We start from the raw sequence: 16,882 nt of genomic DNA, 5'->3' as shown, positions 1-16,882 counted from the left end.
ATTAGCTAGTAAGAACCATGCTTCATACAGGTGAAGAGGATTAAAAGTACACTTACAATGATGAGCACTGAGCTCCGTATAAACGTGCTGATTCACTATATTGTACACCTGAAGCTTATATAACACTGTATGTTAGCTATACTGGAATTAAAATTTTTTAGAAAGAACCATACTTCATAATAGCAAAGATACAGAGCTGTGAGGTATTTATAATGTCTAATGCATATCTTAGATGGTTTTAAACCACGGGATAAATGACTGGTACTTAATTGAGCATGTAATGGAGAGGCATTGGCTCCCCACCCCTGTCCTCAGGACCTCCCCAGTTTTCTAGCAGGAAACTGACATGACAGGACTTTTACTTTTGAAATATCGATTTGTCAGCAGTGTGGGGGATTGCTTGAAGTGAATTAAAGATGAATCTTGGGCTTCAAACCTGAATGAAAAGGAGTCTTTGGTGCCACTAATAGAAATAAGGCAATCTGAATGAGGGCTGTATTTGAAGACTATTATGCATTTGATCTTTAACATAATGAGAATAACGTGCAAGAATAATATCATTGTTTATATTAAAATATAAATAATAATATTGCTATTGTTAAAATAGAAATAAAGCTCCTCATAGACTTCATGGGAAATGTGATATTGTAGACACTTATCTGATCTATGCCTATATAACTGGTTTTATTGATTAGGGGGCTGCTATCTGATATTTTAATATGTATATTTTTATACTATATAATAGGAGTTCTTTGTTTGATCTAAAAATGATAATTTGGGCCTGAAAAAGGCATTGTGGTGATTTCCCTTCTATGAGCTAAATTTTATAGAATGCTAGATGGCAACATTTTCATATAGGACCTAGGCACTTGGCAGATATATATAGGGTCCACCGCCCTATATTTGGAGGGAGAAATTTTATATTCTATTTGCTTCTTATATTCCACAATTGAATTAGGGTATTAAATTTCCACTGCTAAAGCACATTGAATACTAAAGCACATTAATTATTTAATTTATTTATAAATATTTCAGGGTGTTATTCTTTAGGGTGAATTAAGACCATGAGGGCAAGATTAGTAGGAGGCCCTATAGCCAGACTATGGGGGCACCACAAACCCAGTACGACAGGGGGGTACTACTAGGGGAGAGGGAAAGATATGTAAAGAGAAAGTTGGGATCCCTGAGTATAAATTTGATAAACGTTAAAATTTTCCTTATTGGGTCCCTGAATTGGGAGCATTTACTCTCCCTAACGATGAAATCTGGGGTCAAGGCAACAGACATTGTGTAAGTCATCTAGTTTTCTCTTGGAGGATGTGCTTTCATTTGAGGTTGCTGCCTTCAGGAGGCCAAAATATACTTTCAAAAATCAGTAAAATACCAAATATACATATGTTCTGGTGTATTGACTTGTACAGTGGTTGGAATAAAATTACAGGGCCCTAAGGCCACTGACTTCAATTAACCAATGTCACCCAATTGTGCTCCTGGATCCCTGCATCTTTTCTTGGGGATGACCCTGCAGGTGGGAAAGGGGAGAAAGTGACCCCAGAAATATGGAAACACAAGGCAGCCTGATGTGCTCAGACTTGTCCCTGTATCAGCAATTCCCTTGGAGGCCGTTGAGGTTGCTTCTTTGAAAGGCCATGACAAAGACCAGTAATATTTTTATGCTTTCCTAACAGTATGAAATGCTCTGGTAGTGGTCAACAAGTTTTCAAATCCAGTGACTTAATGGCATTTTTTTTTTTTTTTTTGCATTTTATCTGAAGCCAAAGAATTTCTATAGCTTTCAAAAACTGAAGACAAAATGGTGAAGTATAGAAATCTTGAGAACCTTCTTGCATTGAAAACAAGTTTTAATCACAGAAGCAACACCAACAACAAACATACAGGAAGCTCCTGACCACAGACTTGAGGGCCACTACAAGGCCAAGGGTGAATTTGAGGGGTCACAAGTTCTACAGGGACATTTAACTGAGGGAGAAGGGGAAGAAGTGATAGTTCACATTCTTTGGACAACTTATTTAAGGGATTTAGGCCATCTAATTACCTTCTTTCATTCTTGCTAAAAATTGTCCTTCTAAATTCTAGGAAGCCATCAAAACTGTTTAAATGTTTAATGATTACTATAGCTAACATACTCACTTGCAGCAAGATTTATATTGTATGATTGTATTTTGTGAGTTATAAATATTGTATAGGACATTAGTATCCTTTCATGCCTCTTAAAACTATGAGCTTTGATTTTTAAATTTTAAGTTATTATACGGGCTCATAGCTATGGTTCTTTATATTTATCAATTTTTGGTGGTGGTCGTGTCTGAATTTTTGATGCCAGATCCTTGGCTGAGGTTGCCCTAACTAAATACATTACTAAATAATACATTCCCCATATTACTATGGGGAATACAATCTATTTTGAAATAACACACTTCACACTACTTCTTGTAATTTTGAAGAACATAAAGGGGCCTGACAGTATACAATTTAGGATAAAATAATCGTTTTGTCCTGCTCCCCAAAACTTGTAATTCCAATTATTTGTTTTTCCTTTTTTGAAAAGGTAGTACCTATTGGTAAATATAGATTTTACATAACTGACAATTTTTTTTCATGTAACACAAAACAACCAGCTGAAAAAGGAAAAATTCACTTAGTTATTAGGTTTGTATAATATGAAGCAGAAACAAATTTTAGTAGCAGGAAGTATTTCTTTTAACTTTATTTGTATTAACTTCTTGTTATCTTGCCAACACCAAGAGTTGGGGTAACACTGATGGAATTTTAAAGAATAATGCAAATAACTTGGTTTGCATTGATTTCTCCTTCAGAAATACGGTGTGTTTTAAAAATTCTTAATGCCTATTTAATCCCTTTTGTTGGAGAAAATGAACTTAGTAGAAAAATTAATAAGAAATTGACTTAGAAGTCAACACATCTCAAAATTCCTCTGGATTTTTCTGAAACATTAAGTGATATGTATGTAAATATATGTATGTACACACATACATATACACATATACGTTTCTGTGTGTGTAAATTTATATGTGTGTACATGCACACATACAGGCACACCTCCAAAAGGCTAATATATGGGATATGGCAGAGTAAGAGTACTGGGAGATTCATTTAGTTAACTGAATGCACAGAAACATTTTAGCTGTTGGCATCAATGTCATACATTAGCATAAGTCTCATAAAGATAAACTTGTTTTGCTTGTAACCATGTCTGTTGGTAGTACAGACTCACTTGTTCTGACCTTTCACATCACATTCTCCTGTTTTGCTCTATATATTCCTGCAGGGGATTTGAAAGTCACTTACTTTTAAAAGTCCAGAGACTGCGAAATAGAAGATTCCATTATTAAAAGCTCAAATCCTAAATCAACTTATTATAGTCTGAAAGGGATTTCATAGTTGAAGAGGGAATGCCAACAGGGATAATTTGATTTTATAATGGTCCACCTTAACCTGTATGCTTACTCGTCTCAGAGCTGTAAGTTTCTTGCCTTATATATTAAGGTCATTCAAGAAAAGACAGTCATTTGTGAACATTTTGGGATGACACAAATGCCTATTGTTGCCATCAAGGATCCCGTCAAAAAAACAAATGAAAAACCTGACATTTTCATACTCTAAGTAACACAGTCTGAAAAATTCAGATCACAAAAACATTGCAAATATCATGATGTTATACCTATTCCAAGACTTGACCTTTTGTGTTGCATGCATTTTTATCTCTATTTAGATATCTGAGTCACTGCTTATCAGGCGCTGAGAATGACAGAGGAACTAAGTAGCCTTATGGAACGGTTTAATTCTACACTGAATTTCAGATGTGAAAAATCACTGCATGTTAGAAGCTTCATTATTAATAGCAGTCACCTTTCTAGAAAATTCAAGAATAAGGTAGTGAATCTTGAAAACATCTTGACTCAATTTCATTAAATTCATTACTCTCATGATTCTGTCAGGTAATCTTTGTCTGGTTTGAAATTAATAAAAAATAGGGAGAATATAAGTCAAGATACTATTTGGATATCTAAGAGTAATTTTCAAGAGTTGCTGGAATTTATTGCAGGCTTATATTAACAGGGTTTTTTTTTAGAATTCTTTAAAAATTTTTTTTTAATGTTTATCTGTTTTTGAGAGAGAAACAGAGACAGAGTGCTAGTGGGAGAGGGACACAGAGAGAGGGAGACACAGAATCCAAAGCAGGCTCCAGGCTCTGAACTGTCAGCACAGAGCCGATGAGGAGCTCAAAGCCACAAACCACGAGATCATGACCTGAGCCGAAGTTGGACTGAACCATCCAGGAGCCTCTTTTAGAGTTCTTTAAGTCATTCTGCTATATTCTTCTTTAAATCAAGGAAAAATTTAAGTACAAAATTTAAGTGCATAAATTAGGAACATATTTATGTAATTAACACGCAAGATGTAAAACATTTCCATCACTTCCAGAAATTCCCTTAACTTTTTCCAGTGAATCTCACTTCCTACAGGCACCCATTGTTCAGATTTTAATCATCATAGGTTAATTTTGCCAATTTTGAACTTCATATAAATGGAATCATATAGTATGGTTTTTTTTGAGATTTATTGGTTTGTATTAGTCCATTTTTTATTGTTGTATAATATTCCACTGTATGACTATGCCATTATTTATTTATTCATTTCTATTTTGGATGCAAATTTGGACTGTTTCTAGTATAGGGCTATAATAAGTAATACTGTTATGACTATTCCACATTTGGTGGGCATAAGCACTAATTTATCCAAGTTATACACCTGTGGGTTGGCATGCTGGGTCATAGGGATATTAAGTCTTATGTTAGTTTCATTAAGTTTCATGGATGCTAGCCAGTAGTTTTCAGAGGAGTTGTAATTATTTATATTCCTACCAGCAATGTCTGATACTTCCCGTTGCTCCACATAATAAAAAACACTTAATATTTTCAATCCTTTTAACTTTGGTTATTATGGTGAGGATGTAGATGTATCTTACTGTGCTTTTAATGTGCAATCCTTTGATAAGCAATGATATTGAGTATACTTGTATGTATTTATTACCAATTTGTGTACTTTTTAACGAGGTGGCTGATCAAATTAGGCTGATTTTTTTTATTACTGATTTGTAGGAGTTTATGCAATTTGTAAACAAGCGCTTGGACAGATATTTGTAGTACAAATATTTTCTCTCACTCTATGGCTTGCCTTAATGGTATTTTTGGAAGAGAAGTGTTAAGATTCATTCTTGTCCACTTTACTACTTTTTTTTTTTCGTTTTTAGGCAGTGCTTTACGTGTCTTTTCTAAGAAATATTTGGCTACCCCTAAGATTAGAGAGATATTCTCCTGAGCTTTCCTCTAGAAACTTCATAGGTTTAGGTTTTGTGTTAAGGCTGGAGTCAATCTTGAATTAATATTTATATATGGTATACGTAAGGGATAAAATTCCTTTTCTCCCATATATTTAATAGTATCAGTCTATTGCCATTTATAAACTTTCTTTTCACTGTTTAACTATCTTATTGCTTTTGTAGAAAATCAAATGATCATATAAGTATGGGACTGTTTCTGGAATCACTATTCTATTTTATTGATCTATTTGCCTGACTCCATGTCAATAACACACTGCCTTGATGACTTTAACTTTCTACTAAGTCATGTGATAAGAAGGTGTAAATTTTCCAACTTTCTTAATCTTTTTCAAAATTGTTTTGATTATATTTAGATTCTTACATTTCCATGTCAATTTTAGGATCAGCTTTTCTTTCAACTACTACAAAGAAGTCTGTTAACAGTTTTTGATAAGGATTATGCTAGGTATATTAATCAATTTTTTGAATTGACATCTTTTAAAAAAAATTTTAATGTTTATTTATTTTGAGAGAGAGAGGGGACAGAGAGGCAGAGAGAGGGGGACAGAAGATCTGAAGCAGGTTCTATGCTGACAGCAGACAGACCAATATGGGGCTCAAACTCACAAACCATGAGATCATGACCTGAGCTGAAGTCAGACGCTTAACCAACTGAGGCACCCAGGTGCCCCTCGTAGAATTGACATCTTAACAATATTAAATCTTTTAATCCATAACATGGTATATCTCTCAATCTACATAGACAGATCTTTAAAAATCTCTCAATATTCTGTGGTTTTCAGTGTTCAGGCATTATATGCATTTAATTAAATGTATTCCCAAATATTTTTTTTGTTTTTATGCTTTTATAAGTCATATTGTATTTAAATTTTTATTTTCAAGTTGTTTGTTGATAGTATACAGAACTACAATTGATCCTATAGCCCTGTTAAACTCATTTATCAGTTCCAGTAGCTTTTTATAGATTCCTTAAATTTCTATGTAGAAGCTCATATTTGTGCAAATAAAGACAGTTCTTTTTATTTTTATCCAATCTATTCTTTATTTTCTTTTATATATCGTAATGGCTAAAGCTTCAAATGCAATGTTGAAAGGAAGTGGTAAGAGCAGATACCTGGAACTTAGCATGAAAGTGTTATTTCCCCAGGAAATATTATGTAAGCTATAGACACCTTTTACCACAATGGGAGAGGTCCCCTACTTCTAGTTTGCAGAAAGTTTTGTAATTAGTGTCTTTTGAATTTTGTCAAATACTTTTTCTGCGTCTATTGAGATAATAGTAGGATTTTTTTCTTTTAGTATAGTAAATTATTTTAAATGATTTTTTACTTAAATCAACCCAAGTCATAATATGCACTCTTTTACTATATTGCTAGATTGGATTTGCTAATATTTAAAGAAATTTTCCACCTAGGTTCATGATAGATATGGGTGTATAATATCCTTTACTTGCAAAATCTTTGCCAGCTTTTGTCAGGGTTATAATGACAATTTTCCCTCTCGCTCTGTATTATGAAATAATCTGTGTGAGACTGGCATTATTTCTTTTTGAAAAGTTTGAGAGAACTCACCATCTCTCACTTGAATTGAGAACTGAAATAAGAATTAAGAATTGAAACCACCTAAGCCTGAATTTTTCTTCATGGGAAGAGTTTAAAATACAAATTCAGTGTTTAAAAATAGGTATATGGATATACAAATTACAATTTTTCTTATGTTTGTTTTGGTATTTTATATCTTTCAAGAATTTGACAATTTCTCCTAAGTTGTCAAATGTGTTAAAACATAAATTATGCCTAAAATTCCTTACCCTTTTGTTATATGTAGAGTCCATAATGAAAACTCCTCTTTTACTTATGATTTGTGTTTTTTTCTCTTTTTCTTTTTTAAAAACACTTTTTAAGTTTATTTATTTTCAGAGAGAAAGCAAGTGAGGGGGGCAGACAGAAAGAATCCCAAGCAGACTCCCGCTGTCAGCTCAGATCCCGATGCAGGGCTTGAACTCACAAACCACGAGATCATGACTTGAGCTGAAACCAAGAGTCAGACGCTTAACCAACTGAGCTACCAGGCACCCATGTTTTTTTCTCTTTTTAAACTTGCTAACAATCTTATTATTTTTTCTGAGAACAAACTGCTTTCCTTGTTAATTTTTGCTGTTGTTTTTCTTCTGTTTCATTAATTTCTGCTTTTATATTTTTACTTCCTTCCATCAACTTATTTTGGTTTTATTTCCCTAACTTCTTCAAATCATTGCTACAAGTACTGTTATTCTTTTCTAATATGAGCATTTAGAGCTATACAATTTCCTCTAAGCATTGCTTTAGCTGCATTCCACAGAACTTCACATATTGTGGTTTAATGATCATTTAAAATACTTAAAAATTTTGTCTTAACTTGAGCAAAGTCATTTTATCTCTTCATGTTTCTGTTCCTTTATTTATAATATGAGAAAATTGTTCTTAAAGATCTCTAAGTTCTCTTTAGATTTACCATTTTCTGACTAGTGTTTGGTTGAATACATGAAATTGTAATTTTTAATTGGCCATAACACACAGTTCTAGAACTGGATAAGTTTTAACATTTGTGTGTGTGTGTGTGTGTGTGTGTTTATCACAAAATGTATTAAAAATATTTTTAAGACTATTTTTAGTATGAAAATACTTAAATTTGGAAGATGCTACTGAGTAACTTTCTCTAGGACCATGCTATGCTATTTCAACGTGAAACCATATAGCATATTCATTGACAATGGGAAACAGAAAACAGAGTCATCCAAATATAGTAATGTATTTGGTCTTTATGTCTTCAGAATAGGTATAATGTCAATTGGCCCTTTCTTACTGTATTCTTTATAATTAAAACTGTAACTTTCTTGAGTTATTTGAATCATTGTAACAAATTGTCAGACCTGAGGAGGGTCATGGGAATCCTGAATTTATAACCAGTGGTCAGAAGGGCTGGTGTCCTGGGGCCCCACTTGATGTTGGCATCTGAACTAGAGCCACTCTTATGGAAGACTGAGCCTTCACCTTGTGGGGTCTGATGCTAACTCTGGGTGGTTAGCATCACGATTGTATTGTGGTACCTCAGGTCGGAGTGGACTATTTTAAAAAAAGTATACTTGTGGTAGAGACCACTGGCCATTCCCCATGGCTAGGCTTGTTTTTTCATATAATAATCCACTTTTTACAAAGCACACATCCATCTAACGCAAAACTGTATTTCTCAGTCTTCCTTGCAACTATGCATATATGACTAAGTTATAACCAACAAGATGGACGCAGCAGTGCTGTATTTTCTCCCCTTTCCCATTTTATGATGAAAGATATTTGATGTTTCTACTCTAACATTTTACCTCTTAACAGCAGACAACAATACTAATTTGTTTGTTTCTTTCTTTCCTAAGAGTGGCATCTGAGATCCAAGACTTGACTCTCTTTAAAATATATAGTATACTACGTAGGATTAGGAAATACATTTATCTGAAAGATAAATAGTAAGTCACAAGCCCTGAATTCGGAACAAAAAAAGGTGCATGTCAGTATGCATAGTTACTATTTCCAAAAACATGTGCACATAGTGTGAAAGAGGCACCTGTAGGAAAAACTCCTCCATCAGGGCCATGGTCCACCGGTGGTGCAGCTGCCAGGATTTGGCTGGGTGGCTGATGTCTGCTGCATGGAGAATCAGGGACATCGTTTTGGCTTTGTCAATCCTGTCATATCAAGGACATGTTCAAATTATTAGGGCAAAGTAACCAGTTATAGTCTTTTTAAAAAAAAATTATTTACTTTTTATTTTTTGAAAAAAATTTCAATATTTATTTGAAAGAGAGAGAGAGAGGGAGAGAGAGAGAGAGTATACACGCAAGGGAGGGGCAGAGAGAGAGGGAAACACATAATCTGAAACAGGCTCCAGGCTCTGAGCTGTCAGAACAGACCCCAACGCAAGGCTCGAACTTGGGAACGGCGAGATCATTATGTGAGCTGAAGCTGGACACATAACAAGCTGAGCCACCCAGGCGCCCCTAATTTTTATTTTTATTTTACAGAGAGAGCATAAGCGGGGGGGGGGGGGTAGGGCAGCAGGACAGAGAGAGAGAGAGAGAGAGAGAGAGAGAGAGAGAATCTTAAGCAGGCTCCACACTCAACGTGTAGCCTGATGCAGGGCTAAATTCCACCACCCTGAGATCATGACCTGAGCCGAAACCAAGAGTCAGACACTTAACAGATTGAGCCACCCAGGTGCCCCAATATCAATTACAGTCTTTTCTGAATCTAAGCCCACCAAACTTTAACATTATGAAAGAAAATAACTTACCCTTCAGGCTGCTGCAAACTGTTTCTTATATTTTTAATTTGCTGGAAGTGACCTGACATGTCTGTAGACAAAACCATTTCAATCACTAGGTTCCGAAGATCCCTGTGGAGTCATCAAAAGAAGAAAGGTTTATTTGGCCCTTGATGATTCTCAAGTAAAACATTTCTTCAAATATTACTACTTAAGTTTTATTTTTCTTAATGTATATGAGCAAAAATATGCTAGTTTTTAAATATAAAAGAGCTCGCAAACTTTGACTTTATTTCATCCTTTAACTCTAATGGCTTTAGGAAGTTCCCAGGAGAGCGATCTGTGAATGATGCTGTTTAACAACTCTCCTGCTTTCCCCACCCACACGTACAACCCTCCCCTACTCATAATTACTAAATATTGTTTTTATTTCTGAAAGTATCCTGACAAATCTAAAAAAAAATACTTTTATTTTACTTATTTTTTAAAGTTTATTTATTTATTTTGAGGAGGGGGTGGGGCAGAGAAAGGGAAGAGAATCCCAAGCAGGCTCCAGGCCCAGCCCAGTGCAGAGCCCAATGCAGGGCCAGATTACAACTAACTGAGATTGTGACCTGAGCCAAAATCAAGAGTTGGCCACTTAACTGGTGGAGCCACCCCCGTGTTTCCCAAAATTAATTTTAAATGCAGTATTTGCTATTATTAAAACAACCACTATTTATTCAGGTAAGTCCTGAATAAGTAGTGTCCTAAGTAGTGTCCTAAGTAGTGTCCTAGTGTCCTAGTAGTGTCCTAAGTAGTGTCCCAATTAGTGTCCTAGGTGCTTTTATATAGGGGGTATTATTATTTCACACCAGAGGAGATTGGGGTTTTCCCAGTCACACAGGTAGCTGGTACATGGCAGAGATGAGATTCAACACCAAGAGTTCCCACTCCTAAAGCTTACGCTTAGACCACTTCACTGTGCCAACCTATCATCATAAGAACCCCAGAGAAGTCAAGATGCTAACGTGAGTGCAACTCTCTGTTTAAGCTTTTGGGACCCTGACACTACAACATATTGCAGACAGAGCTATTGAAAGTTTGATCAAATTTAAATCTGAGCTATAAATACAGTGACCATATCACAAAACCTATGCATGAATAACTCATTCTCACAGTAAGTTGGAAATAAGTTACCACAGGAAAGGCTTCATTGCTCAGTATAGATAGGTAGAAAAGTCACTTATACTGGAAATCATATTTTATTTTCATTCTGTGGCATGGCCACTGGAGTAAGCTAAATAAAAGGTGTGTGGTAAACTTGCATTATAATCTTGTGTCGAAGATATTTTACTTAAAGGTGGTATGACTGGATGCTTTTTTTTTTTTTTTAACAAAAGCATATTAGAGGTACTTGCTGAAAATTATGGGTCCTTAATTAAATTGCATTTTTCAGATGGGCACTGTGAGAAATCACTACGCTGATTACTGTTAATGATATTGAATAGCCTGCTTAGCATACTTGCTCCTAAATAGTAAAAGAAACTAAAGATAATGAAATTATTTTTAATACATTTTTTTCTCTGGAATTATGAACAGACCCATATTACAATAGCAGCTGAACCAAAATATTCATTTTAACTAAGAAAAAATGAGATGAATGTTTTATGAAATCTTAAAATTTAGTACATTTTACTTTGTAAGTGATTAGTAAGTGCTAGATATTATCAGTAATCAGCTAATAATGTATCAGTAAACTAGGCAAAATAGTGCACAAGGTAATGTTACTTTATGAATCTTCCTTACCAAATTTTTAAATTATTTCATTTATGGTTACTAAAGTTAAATTAAGAAATAAATAGGTATGCAAACCAAAAACCTACACAGTTTTTAAAAGCTATCTATATTTTAATTTGTGGTAAAATATTATCAATTTTATACTAGCAAATATATCTTTTGTAGCTTTTAGAAACAGTGTTGTATCTATTAAATTCTACAATCTGTATGATATTATAGTATTAAAACAATTCTGTAAAACCATTCAATTAGGATGATTCTGAGAAGTTACTGTATAGAAATTTATAAAATATTATAGGAATAAATTATTAGAATACTAAAGATGCTGAAGAACAAAAATGTAATAGGAAAAAAATTACATTGAAATTGCAACAGAATCAACTTTGGGAAGGAAAAAGATTAATTTAAAGGAATAACAGTAAAAATTAATAATATAAATGTTACTTCTGGGAGTAATAATCACTGATAAAAATTAAATTAATACTCTAAATGAGTACTCTGCAAAAGAGAGTACATTTCTTGGACCTTAGCAAATACCTCCAAACTTATCTCCCTACTCCTACGTATACCCTTCTATTCTCCACATAGCCCACCAGTGGTAGCTTTAAAATCCCTTCACGATTAGATGGTGGCCTTCTTAGCTGGAAACACAACTGAGCTATTGTTTCCTGCAGAATAAAATGGAAGGCCCAAACTGGGTTCCCAAATTTCTCCCCCCCCCCACATCAGATCTGTTTCCAAGGTTGCAAAAGCGAGCCCATGTTTTATACAGCTTCAAAAGTGGCCTTGAAAAACCAGAAAGCTTGAGTATTTGGAAAAGTAACCATCAGAAATTAGGGCTTGTTTTAAAAACCATTCATTCTTTAATTCATTCATTCATTCATTCATTCATTCATTCATTCATTCATTTTGAGGCAGCTCTTCATCCCAAAGCATTTCTTTGAACATTTCTTTTTACCTTGATTTAAAGAAAAAAATTAAAAACCTGTGATATTTAAATGGGAACCTTTTCAGCTCACTAACTTTTAACAAAATCTTTGTTAAAGATAAGGCTTTTAAAAAAATAAGTAGGTCTCACTGAATAGTAGGGACATACATATTTGCACTAAATATCTCGATGTTTATCAGAAATTCATACTTAACCGGACACCCTTTATCTTTATTTGCTAAATCCGGCAGCCTTATAGTCAAATGAAGGTGTTGATGATGACCAAAGGTAGAAGGAGGAGGAAAAGTTATTCTGAGCAGTAGGGGTACATCTTGTTATCTCCCCCTACATGGCAACAAGTATCACCAATCCATGAATGTTTTTTGTTGTTGTTGTTTGTTTATCTTAAGCAGATGGATGCCCTGAAGAAAAGGTAAGATTTCCCTCTGCATCTGGGTGATTTTACCATATTATGTTTGTAATTTTTTCCTTCAAACAATGATTTTTTTTTAAAAAAAGCTAAACTCCACATATAGAAAAATAATATAGGAAGGAATCCATATTACACTACAATTTTGAATTTATTTAGGACCACATATTGGTATAATTAAGCAGAGCTCCATTCAAGAGAGTACATAATTACTCTCTGGAAGTATTTGTTGTGTGGTATGTGGTCTTATGGGTTGGCTATGATGGAAACAGATGCTGAATTAGCCTGGAAAATAGTTTAACTCCCACCAGCAGAGACTGGCTCCTGGAAGTCTTCTAGGTACTAATCCTTCTTAGAGTCATCTAGTCAAAGGGAATTTTTATAACATGAATAAAAGATTGATTTTCATCCATTTTCTTCACTTTAAATCACATCACTTAACTGTTTCCTGAAATTAAATTTTCTCTAGGCTTCCTCTGAAACTCACCTCCAGTCATCTTTGGATAAATTTATCAAAACATTCATTTCTTCTTCTTGCATAAGCCGATAAGCTGCACTCACATGGTGATTCTCAAGGACTGAGCGATCATTATATAAAAGGGCAACATCTGACCTGATAATTAAAAACAAAATGTAAAGTACAGGATTCTTTAAATTTCATGAGTGTTGAATAAGAATACTCAAGTCACAAGATATCTATCTCATCAGTAAAGTTGATCTATTTGTCTATTCTTTTACCATTACCACACTATCTTGACTACTGTAGCTTTGTAGTGAGTCTTGAAGTTAGATAGTGTCAATTCTCCAACGTTGTTCTTCTCCCTCAGTAACGTATTGGCTATTCTGGTTCTTTTGCCTTTCCATATAAACTTTAACTCTGTTTGTCAATATTCACAAAATAACTTTCTGGGAGTTTGGTATTGCATTGAATCTGTAGATCAAATTGAGAAGAACTGACATCTTGACAATACTGAATTTTCCTACCTTGAACATGGAATATCTCTCCATTGATTTAGTTCTTCTTTGAATTCTGTCATCAGGTTTTATAGTTTTCCTGGTATATATCTTATCCATATTTTGTTAGATTTACACCTAAGTATTTCATTTGTTTGGAATTTCAATTTTTTGATGTTAATATAAATGATATTGTGATTTTAATTTCAAATTCCACTTGTTCATTGCTGGTATACAGGAAAATAGCTGAATTTTGTGTGTTAACCCTATATCCTGCAAAGTTTCTGTAATTGCTTGTTAGTTCTATCAGTTTTTTCATCAATTCTTTTGGATTTTCTATATAAACTATCATGTCACTTGTGAACAAAGACAGTTTTATGCCATCTTTCCCAATCTCTATACCTTTTGTTTCCTTTTCTTATCTTATTGCATTAAGTAGGACTTCCACTGTGATATTAAAAAAAAAAAAAATAGTGAGAAGGAACATCCTTGCCTTGTTCCTGATCTTAGTGGAAAAACTTCGTTTCTCACTGTGAAGTGTGCTATTAGTTGTCAAGTTTTTGTAGACATTCTTCATCAAGTTGAGGAAAGTCTCCTATATTCCTAGTTTACTGAGCATTTTTATCATGAATGGTGTTGGATTTTGTCAAATGCCTTTTCTGCATCTTGATATCATCATGTGTTTTTGTTCTTTAGCATGTTGATATGATGATTACCTTAACTGATTTTTGAATGTTCAGCTTGGGACTAAATCCCACTTGGTTATAGTGTTTCATTTCCTTTTAATTATCATAGTTTGAAAATATTATGCCTTTTCCTTTAAATTTGTAATCCAGATACCTGTGATTTAATTTAGATATGCCAAACAAAGGGAAAAAAATTACTTGACATTTTCATTCAATCTGAATGAATCAACCCTCTGTTGATGAATCAACCCATTCCAGATAGTTGATTACCCACTATTTCCTATTAGCTTGGACTAAAATTACTTTGGGTGGGGGATGGAGGATGGAGGGGATAATATAAATCATTTGGTCTATTTATGATTCTAGGTTTTTTTTCTCCCATATAATGTTGCAATTCAATTTGAATATTTTGATCCCATAGCATTAAATTAACTGAGAAAATCATTTTTTAAACAAAATGTATGTTTCACCACCAATTTATAATGAACATTTTAAAATAATGAATTCATCAAGGGAAGTTTTCTTTTGTTTTTCACCTGTCCATATTTTCACATCATTTTATCATATCACTTGATCAAATAAACTATTTCAAGTTGCATTGTTGAAGTTAGTATTCTAGCATAAAGTTTGAAATATTCCAAGCATTCTCACATCTGTATAATGGAGCTCTGGTTGCTTATTCTTCTATCTTCTTAGGTTGCCAGATCATTTTGCAAGTGTGGAATGGAAGCAGAACCACTATGTTCAATGAATTAAAATGGTAAATCCATGTATATAAGTTGGCAAGTTGGAAGTAGGCAGCAAAAATAGCAAAAGGAAAGTCAATCTAAAACCTGTACAACTTTGCCTCCACTTTCCCCAATGCCCAGAGTCTTCATTTTTCATTCCTTCTGGTAGGGATATACTTTTGTCTTACTAAGCCTAAGACTTACTGTTTGTTTCAGGCTTTTCAGTCAGTAGTACTGATTATAGCACTCACCACTGAATGTTTACCAAAAAAAAATAGGTGAGGATAAATACAAGAAAGAACTAAAGAAACCTGGTTTTTGTTGTAAGTTACCTATTCGAGATTTGTATCTAATAATCTACCAGATAAACCAAGCTTAATTATTAATCCAGCATAGGGAAAATGACCTATTAAGAAGAACAATTACATATCTTCTGTTTCTAGACTATCATAGAAGTAGAAAAACATATGTAATTAGCTAATAGTACATAACTTCAAAATAGTTTTAATTTCAACCATGGCCTAAAAATTCCTTAACTGATAATCATAACTCAATATACAGAAAAGTACACCTGCAATCCTTATTTAAAAGATAATTAAATATATGTTTCCAATCTCTAGAATTTCACTCAGATTATGGGAAAAACTGACTTGTAAATCACATATCATTTGTGTCATATGGCCTCAAATCTAGCCATGACAGTGTTATTACATGATATAGCTCCAAGTAATACTGTCTTCTACTTTCAGCATCAAGCAAAAATGTATTTTTGAACCAGATTTAATTGTAAGAAACTATTATGATTTTGTCTCATAAATCAACAGGATTCTGAGAATACAGCACTGTCTTAATGTTTGAGATGGTCTTTGACTGCTAAGAAAAGAACAACTCTAAGCAACATTCAGTATCCATAGTAACATGTAGCTCAGTATTTTCACAAAAAAATTATTTTTATTTATTTACACTTTCAAGGATTTCATGTATTTTAATGTGTGTATTGAACTCAAATTTAGCACTGCACTATGTTCTAAATTATTTTTCACTTTTCATTACCCAGTATAGAGTTTTCCAAATTAGAAAAGCATTTTAAATTCAAGTAAAAATGAATAATATAAAATACAATAGAATTATTGATATTAGTAACATAAGACCTTATTTTTTCTTGGACAAAATATAAAGGCAACAGAGTTTTAAAAGCACACTATATTGTTAGATTTGTGGTCATTACAACTTTTTATTCATAGAATTTTCAAGTTCTTGTATAATTAATCCTTTAAATTGATCCTGATAAGCAATTTATAACAAAATAAACAAAATACTAGACCTTTTCTCTCCTTTATATACAATTTCTTAATGTAAAATTGGGGGGAAAAAAAGAACTCTTCTTCCTCCTCCCTCTCCTCTTCCTTTACTCTTTTTCTTCTCCTCCTTCCCTTCTTCCTTCTCTTCCACCACCTCCTTCTTTTTCTCCATTTCCTTATCCTTCTCTGCAGTCCAAAGTATAAGTAAGTTAGGACTCTTCCTCCAGTTGTAAATGGATGGTAAAGGAGAAAGCTAGAAGAGACAGCCTGACACTGCTGCTGGAGAAGGCCAGTCCATTGCCTTCACTTTTCAAAGTAGAAACAAGAAGTGTTCATTGGTAACAAATCTCTCACTCCTTTTCTCCTAAAACTATTGCCCTATACAGGGCTCAGTTCA

The 16,882-nt window shown here is 33.7% G+C and overlaps 1 protein-coding gene across 11 annotated transcripts in view; it reads right to left on the bottom strand.

The window, feature by feature from the left end:
- PDE1A (phosphodiesterase 1A) overlaps positions 1 to 16,882 on the bottom strand; it is a 327,820-nt gene that overhangs the window by 36,490 nt on the left and 274,448 nt on the right. For all 11 annotated transcript variants that reach the window (XM_078451127.2, XM_078451124.2, XM_078451125.2 and 8 more), the window contains 3 exons: positions 13,304 to 13,429; positions 9,710 to 9,811; positions 8,984 to 9,104 (listed from right to left, as the gene is read on the bottom strand). In XM_078451127.2, the coding sequence (XP_078307253.2) occupies positions 8,984 to 9,104; positions 9,710 to 9,811; positions 13,304 to 13,429 (349 nt within the window). The remainder of the gene's footprint in view (positions 1 to 8,983; positions 9,105 to 9,709; positions 9,812 to 13,303; positions 13,430 to 16,882) is intronic.

The sequence above is a fragment of the Panthera onca genome, chromosome C1, assembly GCF_046562875.1.
Source record: "Panthera onca isolate mPanOnc1 chromosome C1, mPanOnc1 haplotype 2, whole genome shotgun sequence".
NCBI lineage: Eukaryota > Metazoa > Chordata > Mammalia > Carnivora > Felidae > Panthera > Panthera onca.
This window is presented reverse-complemented; position numbering and strand designations above follow the sequence as displayed.